Consider the following 25,237-nt stretch of genomic DNA (forward strand, 5'->3'; position numbering starts at 1 on the left):
ATAAAACAATTAATTGTGATTAATCAATTATTGAAATAATCGTAAGCTGATTTTAGTATTCGATTAATGGATTAAAGGAGTATACAGACTAAAAAAAAGTCTTAACCGACAAAGCAACCCACTTTGAACATTAATTATACCAAAATGGAGAAAAAAAACAACAACCTTTTTTAAATTTATGATGAAAAAAAAAACTTAGTCCATCAATATGCTCTATCCAGAACTCCTCAAGTGGAAAAGTTAATTTCACCTGCTTTTAATTCTGTAAAAAAAAGAAAATAATTCATCAATCAATCCAAAAAAGAATTGACAGATTAATCGATCAACAAAGTGATCGTTATTTGGAAACCATAAAAAAAAAAGATCAGAGTTAAAATGCTGTCCAGGCCTGCCAGCTCGTAAAGAGAAGGTAATGAGTGGTGTGGGCCAAGGATGACGCCAAGGCACTTAAGTTTTAATTGAGGGTGAGTTCTAGAAATGGTGGCACGGTGTGAACGGCCCAGGGAATACATGGGCTGAGTGTAAAATGTTTTATTCAAGTTGATTATCAGTTTAAGGAGAAAAAGGGCTTGATGTTTATTTTTTTCCATCCTAACTTCGACATGTATTGATAGCCTGAGACTATTACCTATTAGGCCTTAGATTATATTGTCCGGTGTTTTTATCTGATAGTTTTTGGACATGATGTTGAAGGTCAAGCTTATTCTGTTTGAATGGAGGATGTCTGGGAGAACATCCTTGCCAAGGATTTTCAAATATTTTCAGTTGTAACCTTTGACCTGATTATTTCCTTTTAAATATGACTCTGTCGTCCTTCTGGTAGGTTAACATCCAGCCCTTTGCAGTGTCTCAACAGGGACTGGTATCAGGATTTTTTTCTGTAATTAACTGCATATAGATTCCCTCTTACTCTAACTAGAATCCCCACAGCATGATGCTGCCGCTACCAAGTTTCAGAGAAGGAAGGATGATTGGTGATGTTTGGTGTTGGTTCTATTTCATCCCTACTGACCGCCAGAGGCGGTGCTTCAAGCACTGAATGATCATTCTTGCGCATGCGCAGGTCGAGTATTAATGACAACAAAGTCAGCTGTGACCTGCCGGGGACCCACGTGACTCTATATAGTCACGTGGCACCCGGCAATCAATCCCTTTTGTTCTTCTCGCGCGCAGGTGTGTTGAGTACCGGAGTGTGGTCGTGTGAAGCTGGTTGCTTCTGTGTATACCACTAGTTTTCTGGCTGCTTGTTGCTGGTAGCCCCGTGACCGGGTTTGGTCGGAGCTGCGGGTAAGTCTCGCCCTCCAGGGGCTGCACAAGCTGCTTTCACCTTACCAGATCTGCGGTGACTGGTAAGTTTTCGTTCTTTTCTCAGCAGTAGTTTACTGTTCGCTTTGATTTGCCACGTTAATTTTGTGGCTCTTTTGACTCACGGTAGCGTTTCTGCTCGCGCTGAGTTGTTTTCAGTTTGTTTGCCTAAGCCCACCAGTAGCGTTTCTGCTCGCGTTGGGTTCTTCTATAGTTTGTTTATCTACACTCACCAGTGGCGTTTCTGCTCGCGCTGAGTTGTTTTCAGTTTGTTTGCCTAAGCCCACCAGTAGCGTTTCTGCCCGCGTTGGGTTCTTCTATAGTTTGTTTATCTACACTCACCAGTGGCGTTTCTGCTCGCGCTGAGTTGTTTTCAGTTTGTTTGCCTAAGCCCACCAGTAGCGTTTCTGCTCGCGTTGGGTTCTTCTATAGTTTGTTTGCCTAAACTCACCAGTGGCGTCTCTGCTCGTGCTGAGTTCATCTTTAGTTAATAATCGATTTGCTAGTGGCGTTTCTGCTCACGCTGAGTTTGGAATCTCTGCGGGGGTTTTCCTACAACGAGTCGCCAGTAGCGTTTCCTGCTCGTGTTGACTTGTCCTTGGTAGCAGGCTGATCACGCCTTTCAGCAGTATGATGCTGGATAATTTATGTTGCTCGACCTGTCTGGCTCCACTTCAGCCGGATGACGGGCATGACTTGTGTCCCTCCTGCCTCGGTGTGGAACATCTCCGGGAGGCGCTGTCAGATGACGCTTGCCCCAACTGTCGCGTCATGCCCCGGTCGGTCAGACTGGATCGGTTGGCTGCACTGGAGCAGCCTACCGACTGGGCGAGCGCTTCGCCGCGTGCTCGTTTGCCGATGGAGAAAGTGGTGTGCAAACGATCTACTGTGGCTGCACCTTCGGTACCGACGAAGCGTGCTAGACGGACCGATGCAGGGAGGTTGTCCACCAGAGTGGATCATCTCACTACTGAGCTGGCCCAAATGAAAGCCCTCCTCCAGTCCTTTCAGACTGCTGGTGATCGCGGCACGGCTCTCCCTACCGAGCAGGATGAAACGTCAGTCAATGACGACGATGCTGTTTCTGTGGCGGCCTCTGGCACCCATTTCTGTGAGGACCTTCCGGAGCTGGGCTCCGGGGCCTCTGGGTCGGACTCCATTGCCTCCCAGGAGGATACGGGGGAGTCTGTGACATCCGCTATTCGAACGGCTCTTGCCCGTTTACAGATTAGTGTTCCTCAGGCCCAGCCTGCGGCTTCCAGCGCCTTCTTTAGGCGCAGTAGGTCAGAGACTGCCTTTGTGGTTCCTCCCTCGGCGGAGTATGTGCGGGAACTGCATGCTTGCTGGTCAGACACCAAGGCGTTTTCACGTCTGACGACGGATGGCAGGGTCCTGGCAGCTATGCAGGAGGCACCCAAGGTTGGCTTGGGGCAGATGCCAGCGGTGGAACCGGGCATTGCCTCTCTTATAATCCCGCCTGATGAGGCCTTGCGGCCCAATGCCCGTTGTCCGCGTCCTCAGTGCCGTATTACCGACGACCTTCTCTGTAAGGCCTATGACTCTGGGGCCCGCATGGGCCGGATTGGGAACTCTCTCTCCCATCTTATGCTGGCCCTGTCTTCCTCCTTGGAATCTGTTCCGCTGGATCATGCCACGCAAGGCCTGGTTGATGCATCTCTGCAGGCCTTTGCTCTTATGACGAGGGAACTTGGACGCACACTCTCCACACTGGTTCATGCTCGCCGCCAGGTCTGGTTGGCGCAGTCACCACTAACTGAGCCTTGTAGGAGGACCCTCCGGGCCCTGCCTGTGGTCCCGGGGGAGCTTTTTGGTTCAGCGGCACTGGACGCCTTGGACCGTACGGCTCAGGCCTCTAGAACGAGGCAACAGCTGGCAGGGCTTCACAGACGTGATCGCCAGCCAGTAAGCACCTGGGCAGCTGCGGGTCCTTCACGGAGGTCCTTAGTGCCTTCTCCTTCTCCCACTGAGCCCCAGGGTCTGTTACCAGGTCAGAGATCGGTCCGGGGACCTGCTCTAGATCGGAGGAACAGAGCTCGAGACCAGGCTGGGACGAGGTCCTTTCATCCCTTTCGAGCCGCGCAGTCTGGCCGGCGTCCTCCCGGGCCTTCGAAGGGCCGGGGGACCCGCAGATGATGCCTTAGGGCCGGCGGTCGGTTATTTTTCCCCGGGACAGCTCAGCTTCTGGGCTGCCCACACCCCGGACTTGTGGGTGTTGTCCACCCTGTCCCGGGGGTACCGTCTTCAATTCCGCCGCCGGCCACCTATCCCTGGCCGGGTCAGGATGACTGTGATCCACGACCCGGTGAAGGCACAGGCACTGAACCAAGAAATCTGCACCTTGCTGGCCAAGGGTGCTATAGTGCCTGTGGACCCTCTGCTGGATCCAGGGGGCTTTTATTCCACGTATTTTCTGGTTCCGAAGAAGACCGGGGGCCTGCGTCCAGTCTTGGACCTCAGAGGCCTGAATGTGTACTTGAAGGCCATGCCCTTTCATATGCTGACCACCAAGGAAGTGTTGCAGGCGATTTCCCCGGGCGATTGGTTCACTTCCATAGATCTCAGGGATGCTTATTTTCACGTTCCGATCGCTCCGCCCCATTGGCGGTTTCTTCGTTTTGCTTTTCAAGGGAGGCATTTCCAGTTCAGGGTCCTCCCGTTCGGACTTTCACTGTCCCCCAGGGTGTTCACCCGATGTGTTGCAGCGGCCCTCTCTCCTCTGCAGGCACAGGGATTGAGGATCCTCCCATATCTGGACGACTGGCTCATTTGTGCCGCGACGTGGGACCAGGCGGTTCGAGATACTCGGTTAGTGCTCCATCATGTGGGATGCTTGGGCTTGCAGGTGAACATGGAGAAAAGCAGTCTGACCCCCTCACAGGAGACTGTCTTCCTGGGCATTGCCATGGATTCCATCTCAATGACTGCTTGCCCGTCACCCCAGCGGGTGGACAGTATATTGAGCGTGCTCCCGGAATTCAGGCGCGGCATGGCGCTGCCTCTTGTGCGGTATCTTCGACTCTTGGGCATGCTTACAGCTGCGTCCGCCGTAGTGCCCTTGGGGCTGCTGTCATTGCGGCCCCTCCAGATGTGGTTGAACAGCTTGAATCTGGATCCCACACGGAACACTCATCGTCTCCGAAGACTTCGGGTGGGGCCTCAGTGTCTTCAGTCTCTGTCCCAATGGAGGGTGAGGTTGTTTATGACCACAGGGGTCCCGCTCGGTTCCCTCCCGTGTCGTCGGGAAGTTGTGTTTACAGATGCATCCTCCACGGGCTGGGGTGCAACCTGGCGGGGTCAAATGGCACAGGGGACATGGTCCCAGCGGCAGGGCAGGGAACACATCAATGTCCTGGAGTTACAGGCTGTGCTTCTGGCTCTTCAGAGCTTTCTTCCAGGCTTGCGGGGGAAGCACGTGCTGGTGAGGTCAGACAACACCACAGTGGTCTTTCACATCAACCACCAGGGGGGCACGAGGTCAAGGAAACTGTTGTGCTTGACTCAACGGCTTCTGACCTGGGCAGCTCCACGCATAGCCAGCCTCAGAGCAGCCTACATCCCAGGGCCGGAGAACGTGCCAGCAGATTTTCTATCCCGTCAGAAGCCGCTTCCAGGGGAGTGGAAGCTTCACCAAGAGGTGGTGGAGTGCATCTGGAAGGTCTTTGGCAGGGCGGACGTGGACCTCTTTGCCTCAAGGGACGCATTTCACTGTCCCCTTTGGTTCTCGTTGGACAACAGCAGCCCTCTGGGCCACGATGCTCTGGCACACGACTGGCCCAGGACCCTCCTTTATGCCTTTCCGCCATTCAGCCTACTTTTTCAGACTCTCCTCAGGGTACGTCAGGAGGGGCACAGGGTCCTGCTGGTGGCCCCCTACTGGCCAGCGAGGACTTGGTTTCCTCTACTGTGCGAGCTCAGCTCCGGCTCGCCAATGCGTCTCCCCTCCAGGAGAGACCTTCTTTCCCAGATGGGGGGTCAGATCTTGCACCCCGAACCGGACCGGCTCCAGCTCTGGATTTGGCCCCTGCAAGGCCGGGGTCCACCTTCTCAAGATACACTGGGTCCATAGGGCATACAATGGCTAATGCATGGGCGCCGTCCACGCGAGCTGTCTATGCTAACAAGTGGACGGTCTTTGCGACCTGGTGCCGTGATAGAGGGCAGGACCCGGTGCAGTGCTCAGTTTCTGACATACTGACCTTCCTGCAGGCATTGCTGGATCAAGGACGGTCCCCATCTACCTTAAAGGTGTATGTGGCTGCCATTTCCTGTTGGCATGTTGGGCTGAATGGTTGTTCTGTGGGCCGAGACAAGGATGTTGTACTGTTTTTAAGAGGTGCTCGGCGTTTGCACCCACCCAACCGCCCTGTGGCACCGGCGTGGGACCTTTCTCTTGTGCTTGAGGCTCTTCGGTCCCTCCCATTTGAGCCCCTGGCGTCGGCGGACCTCAAATGGCTCTCACTGAAGACTGCGTTCCTTTTAGCTATGGTTTCCGCAAAACGTGTAGGGGAGTTACAGGCTCTCTCGATAGCCGAACCCTGCTGCCGGTGGAATCCTGATGGCTCAGGCGTTACACTGTGGGCTGATGTAGCATTTATTCCTAAGGTATCACTGCCAGCAGGCAGCACCCAGCCTCTCCATCTTGCCCGGTTTGACTCCGGAAGTCCCTCTGAACCACTGTGTCCTGTCCGTGCCCTTGAGACATACATCAATGCCACGGCATCCTTCCGAAAGACAAATAGCCTTTTTGTTTGCTACGCTGGCTCACGGAAAGGTCAGGCACTTTCTAAGCAGCGACTTGCACACTGGGTTGTGGATTTGATCTCCAAGGCTTATGCCTTGCAGGACCGGCCACTGCCGGCGGGAGTGAAATGCCACTCTACAAGGGGCATGTCGACATCGTTTGCTGCTATGACTGGGGTGCCATTGGATGTTATATGTCGTGCGGCCTCCTGGAAGTCACCTAGTACCTTTACTCGGTTCTACAGGGTGAATGTGGCTGCGCCCCATCCGCTTCAGGGAATCCTCGAGCAGTATGCCTCTACATCACATTAGGTGGGTGGTGTAGTCGTTGTTCCTTGAATGTTGCTGATTCCTCGTGACCTTGTTGATATGAGTCATCCAGTGCTTGAAGCACCGCCTCTGGCGGTCAGTAGGGATGAAATAGAACGAAAGTTACTACCGTAACTACGGTTCTATGAATCCCGGATGACCGCCAGAGTGCTTGGTCCCTCGGAATCTCTGCTTTCGCGAGAAGATTGAGGGATTGATTGCCGGGTGCCACGTGACTATATAGAGTCACGTGGGTCCCCGGCAGGTCACAGCTGACTTTGTTGTCATTAATACTCGACCTGCGCATGCGCAAGAATGATCATTCAGTGCTTGAAGCACCGCCTCTGGCGGTCATCCGGGATTCATAGAACCGTAGTTACGGTAGTAACTTTCGTTTTCCACCACACCAGTATTTTTGCATGTTTTCCAAAAAAGTGACATTTATTTATTTATTTAATTTTTAGGTTTTCTTGTCACTCCTTTATAAATCTAAATTGATCTTCCTTTTTTCTTATGGGTGTAAGCCGGCTAAAAATTATTGTACGCGACAGATGCATTTTTTTTTCTCTCTCTATACAGTTATGTTTCTGTTGGTGTTTCACAAAAAATCCTAATCGTTGTAGATTTTACTTTTAAGTCGATGAAATGTAGAAAAGTTTAAAACATTAAACTTTTTAATTTGTCTGATTCCTTTAATAAAAGCCTACCGATGTTTGTGACTGTAGTAAATTCCTGATGATTTAAATCTTTTGTAAATTCAATTATTATGTGGGAGGAAATTTGATTCAACAGCGAGTGAATTCTTTTATTTTAAGCTTTCCTAATATGTTTTCCATTTAGGATCCAAAGTGTGGTTGGTACCTGAGACTAAAGGGGCCATTCCACAGGGAGGTTATGGCCACAGCAGCACTTATGACGGCTCCAGCAGCAGCATCTATGTCCATGGAGGCTTTAAAGCTCTGCCAGCCGGCAAATATGGCCTTGTGGATGACCTCTACCGCTACGACGTGAACACAAGGACATGGTAAATCAAGATAATCGTGTACCGCTTTCGCCGTTCATTATCCTTTACAGATGGTGTGTGACGCTTTGTGTCACACGCTTTCTTGCTACAGCTGTCCGCGATAAACACTTGTCTTTCACATTTCACAGGTTCATTCTAAGAGAAAGCGGCTTTCCACGGTACCTGCACTCCGCGGTGCTTCTCAGCGGCACTCTGCTTGTCTTTGGTGGAAACACGCATAATGACACGTCACTCAGCAACGGTGCCAAATGCTTCTCTGCTGACTTCCTGGCATATGATATCGGTAAGTCTCATGTTCAAACATACAGTAACTAAAAGAAATGTTTGTTTTTTTTCTGTAAAAGTGATGCTAAGAGTTGTGTTAACTTTTTACTCCATTTAATTTTGAGCTGTTTATTAAAGAGAATGAAAAATTGTAGTTGAATACATGACCATGCTTTTTATTTGTTGGATATTGACAAAGAGAATGTATTCCTCAGCTTGTGACGAGTGGACACTCCTGCCAAAACCAGACCTGCACAGGGACGTCAACCGCTTTGGCCACTCGGCTGTTGTTAGCAATGGGTAGGTATTTAAAATAAAAATAATTTCTCCATTTAATTTAAACTGGTTAGTTTCTTAAGTGAGAGGTACAGGGTTCCAAAACATTCTGGAAAAAAGCCTTTTCCATCTGTTCTGTCCTGTGCAGGTCAGTTGGTTGGTTTGACTGTTTTTTTTCTCCTTAGATGAGTTTAAATTAGCCAAAGAAAATCAGGACCTCCACATAAAACAAAGTTAGGTCTACAGCATGACCTACATTCAATAAATAGAAAAATAAGTTTAATAATCTAATTTACCAACTATTGTCTGAAGGATTGGTTAAAAAAAAAGGATTATTTACTATTCAGTTCAAGACTCCATTCTGTTTATGCTCAGAATGAGAAACACTGTAAGATTGTTTCATGAATAGAAAAGAATGGAATAGAGTAGAATTGATCTTTATTGGCTGCCAGGGTGGAAAATTGTCTTTGCGTCACCAGACAGTGCAAAAATACAGACGCTTACAATTAGTAAAAGCAATCAAGAACATAAAAAAAGATGAAACAAGGTCCAGTGAAATAGAAATAGAAAATCTATTTAGGTTGTCACAGCTTTATTAGGACCTTCATACATACAATCTAACCGCTATTCAGTGGGTAACTCTTTATAAACTATCACTTTGCCTTAAAGAAAACCCAAATAGTGAAAGAGATCTGTTAGAAGTTTCAGATATTATGCTAACATCAGCTTGGAACAGCAATTTGCTAACATTAAGGTGAGCAATCAGCCTAAATGCTGCGATTTCATTTAAACATTTCTTCATCTTAAGTTGGACCAACTGATTGTGTTGCATTTTTGGATAAGTTCAGTATTCTTTCTCTGCAAATTTAATTGACAGCAGTAAGAGGTTTGTTAGAATGGAGAACAACCCATGTTTAATCTATAGCAACAGAAACGGGTGCCAGTCTTGATTGCACATTAATGCTATTATTTCTTTCACTTGATTTATTTGCATTCTTCCTTGAGTTTTTGTAGAGTGCAAAAGCGCCCTCCTCAGCAGATTGCGCCCTAAGCAACTGTGTCTTTAGCCTATATTGCCCTTCGATAGAGCTGGAGATAGGCACCAGCACCCCTCGTGATCCAGCTGGCATATGCGTGATGGAAAATGGATGGATGAGAACCAGCTGTCCATCCAACTGTTGTTCTATCCATGATGATGTTTCATGATACAGAGAGAATATTTGAAAGATAAGAGTGGGGTTTACCTCTGCACAATTCTATATCTTCAAAAGAAAAAACAGGATAAATCCTCATATGACAAAAATATTTAGACTATATTTTGTTAAATAGGCACAGATTTACTTTCTGTCTTAGACGCTGGTAATTTCAAATGCAAACCTTTTCAAAGTGGAAAAAAGTCATAATTCCTCATTCAGCCGGTGATGCTTCAAACATTGATAAACAGCATCTAGGGTGTGTAGCGTTTATAAAATTTGTACATATGTAACAAGAAATGCTGCTTTTCTCTTTAAACAAAATGCACCTTGATTTTCACGTCAAGCATAAAAAAAACAAGCATGCATATTTTTTCGCATAGGACCAATGACATCAGACCAATAGTATCCCTACCAAAGTTGAAATCAAACCTACATCCTTGTATCTACCTGATATTTATCCATCCAACCTCTTATGCTTGTGGACATCCATTATTTTATTATTTTGCATGTTACATTTCTGCTCAGAAGAGGAACTGTTTCTATTTGAGCCCAACAAATCTCAAGTCCAAAACTGTAAGAAGTATTGACAGAAGCCTGTTAAACAGTTTCTCTAATAAACATGGCAACAAAGTTTGACTAAAATGCAGATTTTAAACCTGCTTGGGTCTAAATTAGAAGTTATTTAAAGTAATATTAAGTAATACTATTTCATAAATCTGTTGTGTCCTTTGTAGTTTCAGGCCGTTAACCTTGGTTCTAATGAGGCACTTCTTTTCTGTCAGGTCTATGTATGTGTTCGGGGGCTTTTCCAGCGTCTTGCTGAATGATGTGCTCGTATACCGACCTCCCAGCTGCCAGGCCTTCTTGGCAGAGGAGTGGTGTGTAAGGGCAGGGCCTGGGGTCCGCTGCATCTGGAGCAGGGGCCGCTGTGTCCCCTGGGAACTAGGCGTGCTTAATGGCAGCTCTATTTCCGTACCTTACTGCTCCTCTAAAACAGGTAAAGACAGAATAACGAAATATCTTTGTACCTTTATTTTTACACCATTTTTATTTATTTCAGTCAAACTCTAAAAGAAAATATTCAATGTGCTCTATTTTTAGTGGCAGCGGACGAGTGGTGCTATAGGTTCTCAGACTGTGGCAGCTGCACAGCAAACACCAAAGGCTGCCAGTGGTGTGATGACAAGAAATGTATCTCTGCCTCCAGCAACTGCACCTCTGTGAGTGTTTCAACAGGGGGCAGCAGAGCACTGTTAATGTATCTTGCTGAAACACATAGAAATGATATTTTCTTTAGTTAGTGAGGTAGTTTTGAATATTTATAACCTTTTACCGAGCTGTTGTCCTGTCCAGTTTACTACATGATGACCCAAGCTGGATGCTGCTTCTGAAGGGGTTGATTTCCCCAAACAGATGCAAACTTCCTCATTTTATCTTGAAATTACAGCCACTCTTCTCATCACCCTTCCCCTCTTTGCACTGCTTCCAGGGTGTGAAGAACTTCACCGAGTGCCCGGTGCGCACCGAGCAGGTGTGCAGCAAGCTCGCCAACTGCAAGAGCTGCTCCCTGAATCTCAACTGTCAGTGGGAGCAGAATCACTCACAGTGCCACTCGCTGCCTGGTGAGCCCGAAAAGTGGAGCATGAACACTAATGCATGCATGGGATGCTGATCAGATGTTTTTTGTTATTTGAGTCAAGGATGTTGGCCTTTCCTGGAAATTACAAATGGATCTGATGATGCTCACTGTTAAAGGCATTATTAAGCTATATACTCCATGAATTTACCCATCAGGGTTTGGCTTACGTCATCAGATTATATAAAGTTTAGTGCGGAGTATGTGTTTTAAACACAGCAGAGGGTGTTTGTTTTTTGTTTTTTTCTGAGGTTTTTGTAAACATGTTTTTTTTTTTTTTAATCTGTCATCCTGATGTTGTTTATCAGCTTTGCCAGTGCATTTAGTTTACCTCTCAGCTACTTCCTCCCACCCGGCCCCGTTGTTGACGTCGACAAAATCTAAAGAAATGGTGCTGTCACTTTATCCGTAATTTTCAGCTCATGAGGAGCTGTCGCCTGAGGGGGATTGCAGTGGTAGCTCCAAATAATATCTTTTTTATGTCTGTGTGTGACTCTGGATTTGTCATGCATGAAAAGGACTTGGTGATCACATAGACACGCAAAGCCTAAGACCAGCAGATGCAAATTAGAAAATTAAATATATACCAAAACAACACATTTAGATTTTACATGTTAAGTGTTTTCTAACTTAAATGCTTAAAATTGAAAAATGTTTACCTCTGACTGTAGTTAAAACATCATTTTGAATGATATTATTGCCTATATTCCCTACTTATAGCCCAGCAGTGCAGTGAGGGTTGGAGCCAGGTGGGCGACGCCTGTCTAAGGATCAACTCCAGCCGGGAGAGCTATGATAATGCCCAGCACTACTGCAAGAACCTCAATGGGAACATCGCTTCGCTCACCACCTCAAAGCAAGTGGATTTTGTGCTTGAGGAGCTAAAAAAGCTTCAGCAGCAAGAACAGGTAAAACTTCACAGTGTTAAATGTTTGCTTAGCTTCATCCAACCAACCCTCCAAACATGGTCACAATTATTCACACAGACTTATATTAAGCACTACAAACATTTAGTTAAATGTCCATTAGCAGGTTGATACTCAACCTCATGCTTTTGCAATAGCTAATGAGGTTTGTATCATAGTCTACTAATTTACATTTGAGTGAAAATCAATTCCAGGCGCTGAATGTTAGACTGTAAGAATCAATTGATTAGGTGCTTTTTTTAAAAGAAGGATTTGTTAGTCATTACTCCTTCATTAAAATAGTCAGCATGATGCTGCCAACACCATGCTTGGCAGCTGGTATAGATGACATAATCAATTTGCATTTAAGCATGGTAGTGGCTGTATCAGGCTTAAGGCTGCATGTGGATTTTAGAGCCATAAAATGATGAAATCTTCAATGAATGGATGTTTTCCAATCAATTGTACCCTGGAAAAACACTAATTGAATTAAAAGAATTATTTTTAGCTCCCAGAACAAATTACATTAATCTGTTTGCTCTAAACTAACATGCATTAGAGAGCAAAAGTTTCAATGATAAATCTTAATACGCCGTCTCCCCCATTTAATAAAAAAAAAAAAAATCAATTCAAATTATATAGTGCCAACTCTCAACACATGTCATCTCTAGGCACTTTACAGAGACAATGCAGTCATATTGGTTGAAAGTGGAACATAACAAATACTGCAAAATAGAGATAGAACAAGAAGAAGTGGGCTCTATGTGATCCAGCAGGCCAAACATATAGCATCACAAATACAGAAAACAAGCTCAGGATAACTGCCTATTTTGGATTAAATATCAGAAAGTTAGAGCCTACGAGAAATGTAGACTGAAATTCTCCCCCGCCGGATCAGGCTTTTTTTTGGTGTCCTATCTGGCAATGTGGCAATAGGAATTGTTGTCTTAATGCCAGAAAGAGCCCAACAGATTTTACTCTCACAAGTGGAGTATTATCGCTTTCACCACAGTGCTCTGCTATAATTAAATATCTAAATAGTTTTATTATGGTTTATGTAGGGAATAAATTATGTTATGGCAACTTTACAAAAAAAAAGACAAGTTTAAAGAAAGATGAGACAAAAGGGAGATATTGACAAAACTTAACCCTTAACCCGATAACATCTAAACCTCTTTGATATGGGATTTAAATGACAGGTCCTGATCAAAAATAACACCTCAGATGCTGCCTCACCTTCCAGAGATAAACCAATCATATTTAGAGTGGTGCTAATCTCATTTTTAATGGAATCAATGAAGTATTCCACAAAAATCATCACTGCTAAGATGAAGATGGGATAGACAGTTCAACAGAGTTATGGCTCTGGGTGAGCTGCTGAATTATTAAAAAGAAATCTAGGATTATTCCTATTTTTCTGTATTAATGAGGAGAGATGATGAATATTATTTTTATTGATGGTCTTAATGCTAAAGCTACTTAGTGAAAATGTTGGGCAGTTGCTCATCTTTTCCTGACCTCATAGCTACATTTTCCTCCTATAGCTTCAGAACAATTGCAAAGCTGCTCTGCAGAGTTGGTCATGCATGCTGTTCTCATGAGGCTATAATTAGCTGTTTGTCTGCCTAGTTTAGAACTTTGTTGTTTGTTCCAAGCAGTACCTTGATGTACTGTTCCACATTATTTTCCCATTACATTAAAAGCTGAGTCGTGGAGTTAAATAAGTAAACATATCTGTGAAATTATGTTTGGCAGATATTTAATGGCATCTTTTCTTCCCAGGTGGAAATGGAGCAATTATTTTTATTTATTTATTTTTTATAATAGCGTGACTGAACAGCATTTAGGATATTTTTGTTCAGACTTCCACTGACTTCAGCTTTGTTACCACAGCGACTGTCTCCCTGGGTGGGCCTGAGGAAAATCAATGTGTCATACTGGGGTTGGGAGGACATGTCTCCCTTCACCAATAGCAGCTTGCGCTGGCTGCCTGGAGAGCCCAGTGACTCTGGTTTTTGTGCCTACTTGGAGGAGCCTCAGGTCTCAGGACTTCGGGCCAATCCTTGCACTGCAACTGCTCATGGCCTCATTTGTGAAAAAGCTACTGGTAAGCCACAAATAACACACAGATTGTTGGATATTATGAAATTAAGCATGCTTTTACCTATAGAAGGTTTTCTTAAAGTCCCATTCCTTTGGTTTGTTTTTAGGGAACCCCAATCATAGCAACCGTACGTCATGCAAGAAGCCTTGCTCTCTGCACACAAACTGTGCCAACTGCACCAGCCAGGGCACGGAGTGCATGTGGTGTGGCAGCACACAGCGCTGTGTGGACTCAAATGCATATGTCATCTCATTCCCCTATGGCCAGTGTTTGGAGTGGCAGACTTCAGACTGTGTGGGTAAGTTTCTCCAGGCAAATTAAATGTAGGTGAGTCTCCCGGAGATCTAGAGTCTAACGTCAGGGCAACAGACAATAAGTTCCCCTAGATTGGCTTCTGTAATTGTTCGATATTCATTATGGAGAGAAGAGAGGTTACGGGAAAGCAAATGGCTTAAAGTCGAAGGTGTTTGAATCACAGGGAAAATCGTATTTGTTTCCTGTAATTGACTATGGAATCTGCTTTGGCTCTTAATGGCCAATTACTTTTGCATAAACTCGCACCTAACTGCTGCTGTCCCTCCTGACTGCGCTTTAGCTGGTCTCTTTACTGTTTGATGCTTCTAAGTAATGTTGCGGTAAGGAATGGTGGCTGGGGTTTAATGGGAGCTAGGAAAATCGGGGGGATCTTTCTTACCTGCTCTTTCTTCTGTTTAACAATTGCAGAGAGTACTAAAATAATGGGATAGAACCCTAGGAGAGGGAGCCCAGATGTTGGTCAAAGAGCCAATGCGCTCTTATAAATTAGCGTATCGGCATAAATTTAGTCTAGTTGTGACAACTTTCAGTGTGTCTAAAGGAGCTGACAAGAACCATGAAGAGTTTTCAAAGAAACTCGTCTTATTCAAGGCTTACGCAAAAATTATCCACCTAAACATTTAAGAAAAGGCAAAAAAACAAAAATAACAAGGACCAGTGGTCCAAATCAGATTGAAAAGTGGACACATATGAAGGAGAAAATAGGCTTTGACTACCTAGCAGTAAGCGTACTGGGGATCTCTTTCACCTGAAGGTCGACATAGCCTTTCAGCTAGATGCCGGTTCTTGATGTATGAATTATTCCCCCTGTTGTGTCACATTGAGAAAAATCTCTGATCAGTTTAGCGAGTAACAAATTTAGGGAGCCCAGGAGTGCTGTCTCAAATTCATTTGTGTCTGCTGGTGTTGGGCAACACAGAAATGCTGTTTGCTGTGGATATTTGTCTTGAGGAATTAGTCTCTCTTGGCATGAAGGACAAGGAAGGTTGTTCTAAAAAAACCTTTTGTGTTTCCCTTCCTTTCTCTTTGCTTGGGTGAATTCGGAGAGATGTTTCAATCTTGGATATTTGTTCCCTCTTTCTTTGTTCCTTTTTTAACGTGAGTGTGTTCAGTGTGTGCAGTAATGTATGCATGGGGTTGGGCCTTCTATATAAATACATCTAAAACCCCAAGAACAGGGGAAATGTACAGCAGTGGTACAATGATTACTGTTATTCAAAGTTTTTTTTTTACTTACTTGAATTTAAACATGTATTGTTTTTGTTACAAAGGTTAAATTGTTTTTTCCACAGAGAGTTTTTTCGACAAATATTGCCTTTTTTTACTGACAAATCAGAGTCCAGGCAAAACGTAATGGCTCTTCATTAGAGTGGGCTATAAAACTGTTTCCTTAAGGTTAAATTAACTATTTAAGTTTCAAACATTCTCAAGTCATGTTGAATTTCTTCAGGCAAGGCAAGGCAAATTTATTTGTATAGCACAATTCAGTACAAAGTCAATGCAAAGTGCTTGACATGATTAAAATACAGGAAAGTAAAAGAATCAAAGCAAGTAGGAAAAAATAAAAAAATAAATTTAGCTGTAGGACGCAAAATCAGATTTGGTGTTTTCAGGGTTTTACAAAGCTAGCAAAATAGTTTAAGCGCTGAACACACTGAGTCCGATTTTTCGTTCTAGTCGACAGAAAATCGCTTCTTATTAGCGCTCATTAGGGGGCAATGGGGATGATCACACCCGACATGATTTTCTGCAAGAGAGCTGGCGTAGCTCTTAGTCACACTATGCAGTAATTTAGCTGCAGTTTCATGGGTTAGACAGGAACAGACACGCGGTTAAAAAGTAACACACAGCCGCTTTGGGTGAAGGCAAAATAAAATCTGTTAATCGCAAGACAAAAAAAGTCAGGATTGGAATTGCAAATCCAATATAAGGCAGGTGGGACAGACTCATGTATAGAAAATAAATGAAACATTAAAAGGAGCACCTTACCTATGATAGGATTTCAGGAGGACAGAGAACGTATAGAATAGTGATCCTCTTTGAGCAAGGGACAGAAAGCGCAGTTCATCAATATTCACGAAAAGGAAAAGAAAAACTTCAGGAGGATAGAAAACAGATATAGTAAAATAGTGATCCTCTTTGAGGCTCACAAAAACCAAAACAAGGGGCAGACAGAGCAGGTAATTAAACTTCATCATTCTCCCTTCTTTATCTTTCTGTGAGAATCACCTCTCACTGCCTCAGTCAGCATATAAACCATCCAACATCCTGTATTGCTGAGTTTTCCTTATTTAGACATAGATGACATTATGTTTTTAATAGAGGCATATTATTATTCGCTATCTGTTCTGGTTTGAGATGCCACGCAAAATCATTTAGGGGTGGCTTTGCTTTATTTATATTTTTATGCTAAGCAGTATCTTTTAAATTTCATTTTTAATAACTTTTTATAATCTTTCGGAGGCAATTGTGGGAAATGTTTTTTATTTTATTTTTGTAGCACAGAGACAGAAGTGAAAAAAAATCTGCACAGATCTGCTCACCCTGCCTAGTCGGAGCCTCTCTGTACGCAGTCAGTGTGACATGGAAAAAATCATATCGGAGAAAAAAAAAACTGTCATACGCAACGTTTGTGACCTTGCCTTAATAAGGAAAGTAAATGTTATCATTTACTTTAGCTACAACCAAATAGACCAAAAACTGGTTGAGTAGTTGATTTTATACAGAAGCTCCGTAGATGTATTTATACTCTGTAGTTAAATTAAAAGCTATTTACTACTAACTGATGAGTAGAAGAAGGTAACTGAAAGAAATACTTTTTCCTGCCAGCCTAATGGCACGTAAGAAGCCATTGTTTCTGAAGCTAACAGCCTTTTTTTGCATCCATAGCTAAGACATGTTCACATGGACATAATTAGTATTATTAGATTTTTTTTAAACAGAACACATTTCAGTCTGATTAAGAGATTTTGAAGAAATGTAAGCATGACTATTGCTATGAATAAAGCAAATACATATCAGAGAACCGACAAAAAGAAAATTATTTAGATTTTTTTTTTATTATTTATTTTTTTAAACGGAGCAAAGTTGTTTATTTGATAAATCATAAGACAATTGATCGGTTTCCTTTATGAGGGGAGGCCTTCAGCTGTCACAATTGATCTGTGTGTTAGGAGCTTTTTGTATTTCAACATGCTTTTATGTTGTGGCAAAGCAAGCGTCTGCTTCCAAACGTCTTCTTTTTTTAGAAGAGCATTTTCTGCAGAAATCCTCCACTTATGGCCTGTCGTCTAAGCAAACTTAAATGGCTTTACTTTGTTCTGATTGCTCTTGTGTTGTCATGGTTTCACATCCATTAGCGGAATAGCTGGAGATTTGTTTGACATAAACTGAGGTAAAAGCACTCAGTGTTTGTCGTCTTAAAATAGTGGCGGTGTTTCTCTGCTGAGGTGTCTGTTGAGCGGGTGAGTGGTGGCTTTGAAACTTGCCAAGCAATCGAAGTGTCCTTAAGAGTCTCTCAGATGGCAGCGCAGTATTCCTCCTTCAGGTTTCCAAAGTTAGGGTGAAGTGCAAAGACATGTGGCTCATTTAATCCCTTTCTGAAACTTTGTTAAAATTTGAAAGCTTTGGAGTTTTCAGGCAGATTCTCATTTAAAGTCTCAGACTGTGATTCTGACTCTTATCAGCTATTAAAATAGGGAAGCTTTGCTTTGCTGTTTCTTATCGTCTTATCTATTTTCTGGTCTGTTTTCTTGCTGTCTCACTACATTGTGTTAAAGTGTTAGCCGCGTTTCATTTTCTTAGGCAGTGGATCCTGTAAAAGATGAAAAACAAACTAAATCTTTCTGAAAAGATATTAAAATTTGATATTTTTAAAATGACTTTGTGTCAAAGTGACTGGTAGCGCCCTTGTTATTATCCCTCAAAACATTTTTCGTCAATGTCTGAAACTAGACAAGCTTATATTCAATTTTATTTTGATTTGTAGTACAAAATTACACAAATTTCAACTGTTTTTTTTGTAAAGCACCTCAAGCATGGGCCTGCTTTATGGGGAGAATCTGTTCCCTGAAATCTTAGCTCTTGCCAAGGGTTCCTAAGGCTACGTTCACACTGCAGGCCTTAATGCTCAATTCCGATTTTTTTGTGAAATCGGATTTTTTTGCGTGTCCGTTCACACTTCCAAGTATATGCGACTTGTATGTGATCTACTGTGTGAACTGAAAGCGTTCAACCGAAGTGTCCCGCATGCGCACTCGAGGACGCGATGACGTCACATGTAGCAAGCGTCCTCAGTGTTTGCGGAAGTAAACATGACTCGTAATACCGCAGCGTATATTGCGTTCTTTAAGTTCTTCTCCAACAGGAGCAGGCACATTACGAATGAAATCTTTTTAAGAAGATCAAAAAGAAAGACCCTCCCCCGGTTCCTGTAAGACCCTTCGAGTTTGGTCTGAATCGAGCTATCTTTCCAAATATGAATTAAGTCAGCAACCTCACTTTCTCACCATTGACTGCTCTCTGTGTTATCTTCCGCCTTTTTTGTTAGTTTTTCCCGCCTCCGCTTAGTAGGACGCAGATTAGTAACGTTTAGTAACATTTGTCAAGTATCAATGACGTGTAGGTCGGATGAATGCGACCTGGCCGTACAGACACAGGTCGCATTGAAAAGATCAGATGCGTATCGGATTCAGGACCACATATCCAAGTGGCCTGGGTCGCATTTGAAAAAATCCGATCTGTGTCGTTCAGACTGTCATAAAAAGATCAGATACAGGTCACATATGGGCAAAAAAATCGGAATTGGGTCACTTCAGGCTGCAGTGTGAACGTAGCCTTAGTCACTTCATTTCTGGACTTTGACTAGAACCTTCCTACATATCAAGATGCTTTGATTTAATCCACCCAATTGTAGCTTAGGTTGTAGAGTATGTATGCACTTCATGACTCCTACAAACTATAAATGTAAACTTTGGCTTTTCCTTATAATGGGATTTTTTTCTATAAAGGCCAGATTTTTAAGGTGGAAGAAAAAAAGATTGTCCTTTCATCACATTCTGCCACCTGAGTGGTCAATCTTGACACCTGTCCAGAGTTTTCATTGGCTTCCTACCTGCTACTCTAACTGGCGCACTGTCTGCCCAGGCCTAAGTGTTTTTTTTTTGTTTGTAAAAAGAATATCTTGTACAAATATCGAGAAAAAAAAGATGAATAAATGCAAAATGGCTGAAAACAATAAAACAGCCACAGAGCCTGAATGGAGCTTACATCAGTATTTTTTTTTACAGTTTTCATAATAGTCGACACGGGGAAGAAGGGTGACCCCTATGTGGAATGTTTGAATTAATTCAGACTTAAAAGGTAGAAAACACAAAGTAAAACGATAGAAACAGAGGTTTGAAAGGACGGCCTACAAAAGGTCACAAAAATGTAATCCATCGGTTTTCCTTTCATCAGAAAAAATGAGAAAAGTAAAAAATTGTCCATTCCTGTTTATAACTTAAATGCATATGTTGCTTTCAGAGCCGTCCTCTGTGTCCTCATGGTGGTGTTGACTATCCAGCAATAATTCACATAGCAGTTTGTGTTCGTAATGTGATTAACAATGCAGACAAGTTCAAGGATTCAAAATGCTTTAGAAGAGAAAAGAAAGATGCGTTTGATGTCCTCTGAAATGAATGGCCAAATGAAAGTGGTGATTAGCACAAAGAGATGTGACCTTTACTTGTTTTCCTCTCCAGCTCAAAACTGTTCAGGACTGCGGACGTGCTCCCAGTGCTTGGATCAGCCCGAGTGCGGCTGGTGTGGCGACCCCAGCAGCACAGGGAAGGGGCTGTGTATGGAAGGGTCCTACAGGGGGCCCATGAAAAGAGCTGCAAAGCAGGGCCAGCAGGGCCATTCCCATGACATGAGCCTTGAGCCTGGCAGTTGCCCCAAAGACAAAGGATTTGAATGGGCCTTCATTAGCTGCCCTGGTGAGTAATATACACCCCCGTCCCACCTTATAGTATCTCTACTACATTATTAGGTATTGACCGTTGGGTTGTTCTGATTTTGGTCTGAAAAGATATCCATGTATTGGAATCTAGTTTCAGCTGCTGAATGCAACCAATCCCTCCCTGATGACTTCTTGCAACCTAATGCTACTCTCCCCCTTTAATTTTCCTTCCGTTCCACGCTTCAACACATGTTATCAGATAACAATATAACCCTTTCTCAACGCGATAATGTTATCAATCCAAGGTTGTTTTCTGCTATAAATTTAAATGTATGGAAATTACCACATTTTCTTTCTGGTTTTAGTATATCCAAAGGCTAATTTAAAGTTGTTCCAATAAATGCAATTCCAAAAAGAAGCAATGATTTTTCAAAAGTCATTCCTATAACATGGCTGCTGGCAGCATTAATGGGTTTCAACCGTAGCTGTAGTAAAATTCCTAAATCCCGCATCGACTCCATGACACTCGGGTTTATTGACATGCATTTTTAGATCATCCTTCTTCTTTCAGGTCTTTTTATCCTCTTGTCTTGATATTGCTTTCCAGCATGCCAGTGTAACGGCCACAGCACGTGTGTGAACGGCAGTGTGTGCGAGCAGTGTCGCAACCTCACCACTGGTCCTAACTGTGAGACCTGCATGCCGGGTTACCACGGAGACCCGACCAATGGAGGCAAATGTCAAGGTGAGTGACGCCCCTTTTTATTCCTTTAACATAATGAAGACTTCCTCCAGTTGTAATCTCCCCCTCTGATTCGATCAGTAGATGACACTCCAGCATTTGGTTTGGTTTGATTGCCAAAATAAAGATGTAACCTAGATTATTTTATAGACTCGGAATATCTAGCTTGGGTTTGGTTAAGCTAAGTTTTGTGTAACGTTCAAAAGATCCAACCAAATATGGAGAATTTATTGTGCAAAAAAAGTCCCAAATAATGCAAAATCTCTTTAATCAATCAAGAAATTTCAGTTTGGAAAATTGTGAAATGATGCAAACAAAGATTTTTCTCAGCTATGTTAATATAAAAGATTATCCATTGAAGTTAACTTTAGATGAATTTAGAGAGCTTTCAAACACAAATGCCTTTTATGCAGAGCTTTTTTACTACACCCAGAGAGGGATACATGATATTTTTTAGAGGAACCTGATACAAGTTGTTTTGAAAATGGTGAAACAATTTCCAACAAAAGCTCCTTTCTTTCAGTTGTTTGACCAGTTGTAAGACTTCTTTATTAAGTGGTTTACAGAACTGGTTTCATTTCCTGTGTCTCTGCCAAACAGAGAACATCGTTGTTGAGCTGGTGCAGACTATACTTTAGACTTAATTCCTGTTTTCAGTGGGCAATGTTTTTACTGTAGTCCCTGCTGAATTTAAAAAAGTAGAACGTCTGCAATGACAGCAGAGTGTAAAGTAAGAATAGGGATTAAAGCATCAGTGTCTGATGTCCACTGAAACACCTGAACTTTGGTGTATTTCATTTTGCCTGAAAGATGAGACTTGATTTCTCTTCATGTCTTTTGCCATGAAACATCAATTGCATTCCTCAGAAATTAGACACATGTATTTGTATGAGGTGTCGGACGATGAGTCACTCATCCTTACATTCAAAAACATAAAGCTGGGTGGATTTCCTTTCCTTACATACTTTAATGCTGATGCAGTTTTAAAGCTGTACAGTGACAGTAAACAGCATAGCACCTTAAATAATCCTTCCATTTGTTTCTATGGGTGGAGATTTAATTTCTGTCATTGAAACCTGTCAGTTTGAATGAAATTGAGGATGCATCACCTAGTTCAGTTTGATCTTAATTACGATAATAAACATTCAAATTAGTAAAAAAAAAAATGTAAATTCATTAAAAGAAAAGCCTTATCTGTCTATGAAGACTGTCAAGTCATTGATTTCCGTACAATTCATGCTAAACGGTTAAAATTGCAGTAAGTAAGCAGAAGTTCTAATCGCTTAGCAATGAAAAATTGGAAAAGCTGTTTGGGTAAACTTATATATATATATAATATTACAATAAGTTTTGACTGCAACCATCTCAGCACTACTGGAAAATCTTATAACTTTAGATGCAAGCAGATTACAGAATATACACATTTTATGAGGTGTGAATAGAAAGTCTTCAGATTAAAATGATATAAACTCATTAGGTTTAAGTAGAAGTTCTGAGAAAAATCATTGTCATCTTCTTCAGTTACTCCACCCTTTGTAGCCATAATAGCTTAAGGGTCAAACTGAGTTTTACACATAGGGTGGAAATAGTAAGAGCTTGTTTTTCCTAAATGTATTAGCTTAGAGCTTATTATTTCCAGGTGATTTTCTTGATTCTCATACAGCTTCTAAAGTCTTCATAGCAGAAACTACACAAGCACAATTTGCTTTATTTACACTTTAATAAACCTTATTTATGCTTTTAAGTCCCTCAGTGAAAAACTCATACTTTTGCAACTAGCTGAGTTTCATTTACTCTAGATTTCTTGGTGAAAATTAAATTAAATTCAATTCAGAATACTTTATTAATCTCAAAGGGAAATTAAATAAAAAAGATGAAAGATAAAGATAAAAAGATGAAGTTGTGAAACGTAGCTAATGAAAAACCTGAAAGAAAGAGATTAGACACTTTTTTTTTTTTTTAAAGCACTCTAGTAAATTAAGATATTAATATGCACTATGGTAGAATTTGGGGGTGGAAGGTCTACTGACCCCTCAGTAATTTGTCTTCTTTGTTTTTTTTTTTCAAAGTTGGTGAACTAAAATGAAGGGGTCTCTTATTTTCCATCAAATGCAAACCTAAAAGCCTGCCGTGGTCGAATCATTTCAGAACCCTGTCCACCCACCTATTGCGGCATTTTCGACACAGACTCTCAAACACCCGGGGGTTTGGTGTGTGTGTCTATCAGATCTTTGAAGTTCAGCCTTTCTTTTGGGAAATCCAATTGTTTACCGTAGTCCCCAGATCAATATCAATCTTTCCCGTGTGTTTTCTGAAACAGAAGAAATCTGAGGCGTAGCTTAGCCTCAACAGCAGGAAACTGCTCACCAAGTACTTTAAATTGGAAGAACAATTTCTACAGCACAGAATTGTCTCTTTTGTGTTCCTCAACTCAAATCTTCATAGTAAACCACTTTTTACATTTATCAGTAAATTCCTCTGTTATTTTTAATTTGCTCTTTTTGTCTCAATGTTTGATCTATCTGTTCTTGTCGCCTGTTTCAGCTTGTAAGTGCAACGGTCATGCAAATGTATGCCAGGTGTTGACGGGGAAATGCTTTTGCACCACCAAGGGAATCAAAGGAGACCAGTGCCAGCTGTGAGTACAACAGCCTACAGCTAAAACAATGAAAACAAACACTCTTATCCTCTGGTTTATGGCTGCAGTTTTTCACATCCTATATCCTGGTTTAGGCATAAAAAAAGTCACTTTTTTTCCCCGTCTAAACATCATCTTAATGTCAGTTAAAGATGAATAAAGAACAAAGAAAGTTGTGGCTGATTTAGAGAAGAAGAAAGAGGCATAAGATTTGTTGACATTGTTTTTTACGAAATGAATGCCATTCATGGTTGTAATCCACATTTGATTTCACATGTGCTTTTTCATAGAAATAGTTGTTTTAATCTGAAGTAATTATTGATCCATGGTGACCACTTGTATATTTAAATATGAAATCCCTGATCCAGGCTGTGTGGGAGAGCAGATGACATAAAGGTTGAACTTTTGCTTTCTTTTATCCTTTAAAGCGTCAAACTATTTGTTTTTGTTGAAAATGCTGGATTTTAGAAGGCTGATATTTCTTTGCCAACTGTGCTAATTGCTAATAAAATATGCTCTACTCTTAAGATCCTATCAAAACCTTGTTTCACAGCGACTGCTTCCTCACACCCTGTGGGACATCAACTCTCCTGCTATACATAGTTAATGACTCCTCACTGCAGGAATGCAAGAAAAGCACATTTGAGACCCTTTTCTTCTGCTGTAGTTTTTAAAGTAAACATTAGACTAGACTGAAACTTTATAATCACGGGTCATGGTAATAAACGGACGGAAAGTCAGCCCTTAGGTTCAGATGAGTACATTTCTAGAAAACATAATTCTTTGGATTTCATTTGATGCTTGGATACAGTTTTTAGAAGCAAGATTTAAATTATTTAACAATAAGTCTGTTTGCTAGATAAACAAAAACAAAAATGCAATAAAAAAGGTATAATAATAATAATAACAACATTGTAGTGGCTAAAATCTTATATTTTAGATTACTCTCCTGGTAAGCTTTGGCCTTTCATGTACTCAATCAAGAATATGCAGGTCTTCTTAAGAGTTATGCTTAAAGCCATTTATTTTCCTATATCCATTATCTTTCCAACAAAATAAACCAACATAACTTCTAACTAAGCACAGTAAAAAAAAAAAAAAAGTTTGCCTCTTCTTATTTAGCAACACCTGAGCAGAATGACACTTGACCTTAAATAACCCCATCCCCCTTCCAGTGTGATCAGATCACAAAAGGGCAGGAGTGGCGGCCTAGTGGTTAGGGCATAGAGCTTGGAGGTTCTGATTTCGAGCCCTCAAGCTTTTCCTCTCCACTGTCGCTGCATACATTTTAATGTGAGGGATTGCTGTAGAGACAGACTTTCACTCTTGTGGCAGTCTGATGTGAATTTCTTCTATATAAAGAACTTTACACAGTACTTTTGACAGTGTAATGACATTAAAGCTGGGAAAAAAATGAAGGAAATGCAGCCCCTGGTGGAGATAAATACAGAACAATAAGGTGGAAAATTGATAATTTCTTTACCACAGCTACTACTTCTGTTGATGATAATGAAATTGATCTATAACAAAAACAATCAATCACATATACTAAATTATAGTAGGAATTGTTGCTGCATTTTTGTTTTCAAATCTGAAACAACTATATGCCCATCATGTAAGTAAACAGCTCTATATAGATCAAATTCAATCAAAAATCTAACTTTGAGTCCGACAGCTCCCCTCTTTCAATTACACGTTGAGATTGATGTGTATATGATTAATTCAGGACGGATGATGCATGGCTTTCGTGACGCTGTTGTAAGCGTTGATGTCAAATCTCTGCGAGCCAGCTCTGTTTCCTCTCACATGGAGTCTCAGATGTGG

The 25,237-nt window shown here is 42.1% G+C and overlaps 1 protein-coding gene across 1 annotated transcript in view; it reads left to right on the forward strand.

Moving 5' to 3' along the window:
- atrnl1b (attractin-like 1b) overlaps positions 1-25,237 on the forward strand; it is a 102,779-nt gene that overhangs the window by 20,586 nt on the left and 56,956 nt on the right. The window contains exons 9-20 of the mRNA XM_038280577.1: positions 7,216-7,399; positions 7,528-7,682; positions 7,879-7,963; positions 9,918-10,132; positions 10,237-10,355; positions 10,625-10,757; positions 11,492-11,679; positions 13,570-13,783; positions 13,887-14,078; positions 19,837-20,070; positions 20,641-20,778; positions 23,320-23,413. Of these exons, the coding sequence (XP_038136505.1) occupies positions 7,216-7,399; positions 7,528-7,682; positions 7,879-7,963; positions 9,918-10,132; positions 10,237-10,355; positions 10,625-10,757; positions 11,492-11,679; positions 13,570-13,783; positions 13,887-14,078; positions 19,837-20,070; positions 20,641-20,778; positions 23,320-23,413 (1,951 nt within the window). The remainder of the gene's footprint in view (positions 1-7,215; positions 7,400-7,527; positions 7,683-7,878; positions 7,964-9,917; positions 10,133-10,236; positions 10,356-10,624; positions 10,758-11,491; positions 11,680-13,569; positions 13,784-13,886; positions 14,079-19,836; positions 20,071-20,640; positions 20,779-23,319; positions 23,414-25,237) is intronic.

Source organism: Cyprinodon tularosa, unplaced genomic scaffold (genome assembly GCF_016077235.1).
Source record: "Cyprinodon tularosa strain WSP-4 unplaced genomic scaffold, ASM1607723v1 ctg161, whole genome shotgun sequence".
NCBI classification, from domain to species: Eukaryota; Metazoa; Chordata; class Actinopteri; order Cyprinodontiformes; family Cyprinodontidae; genus Cyprinodon; species Cyprinodon tularosa.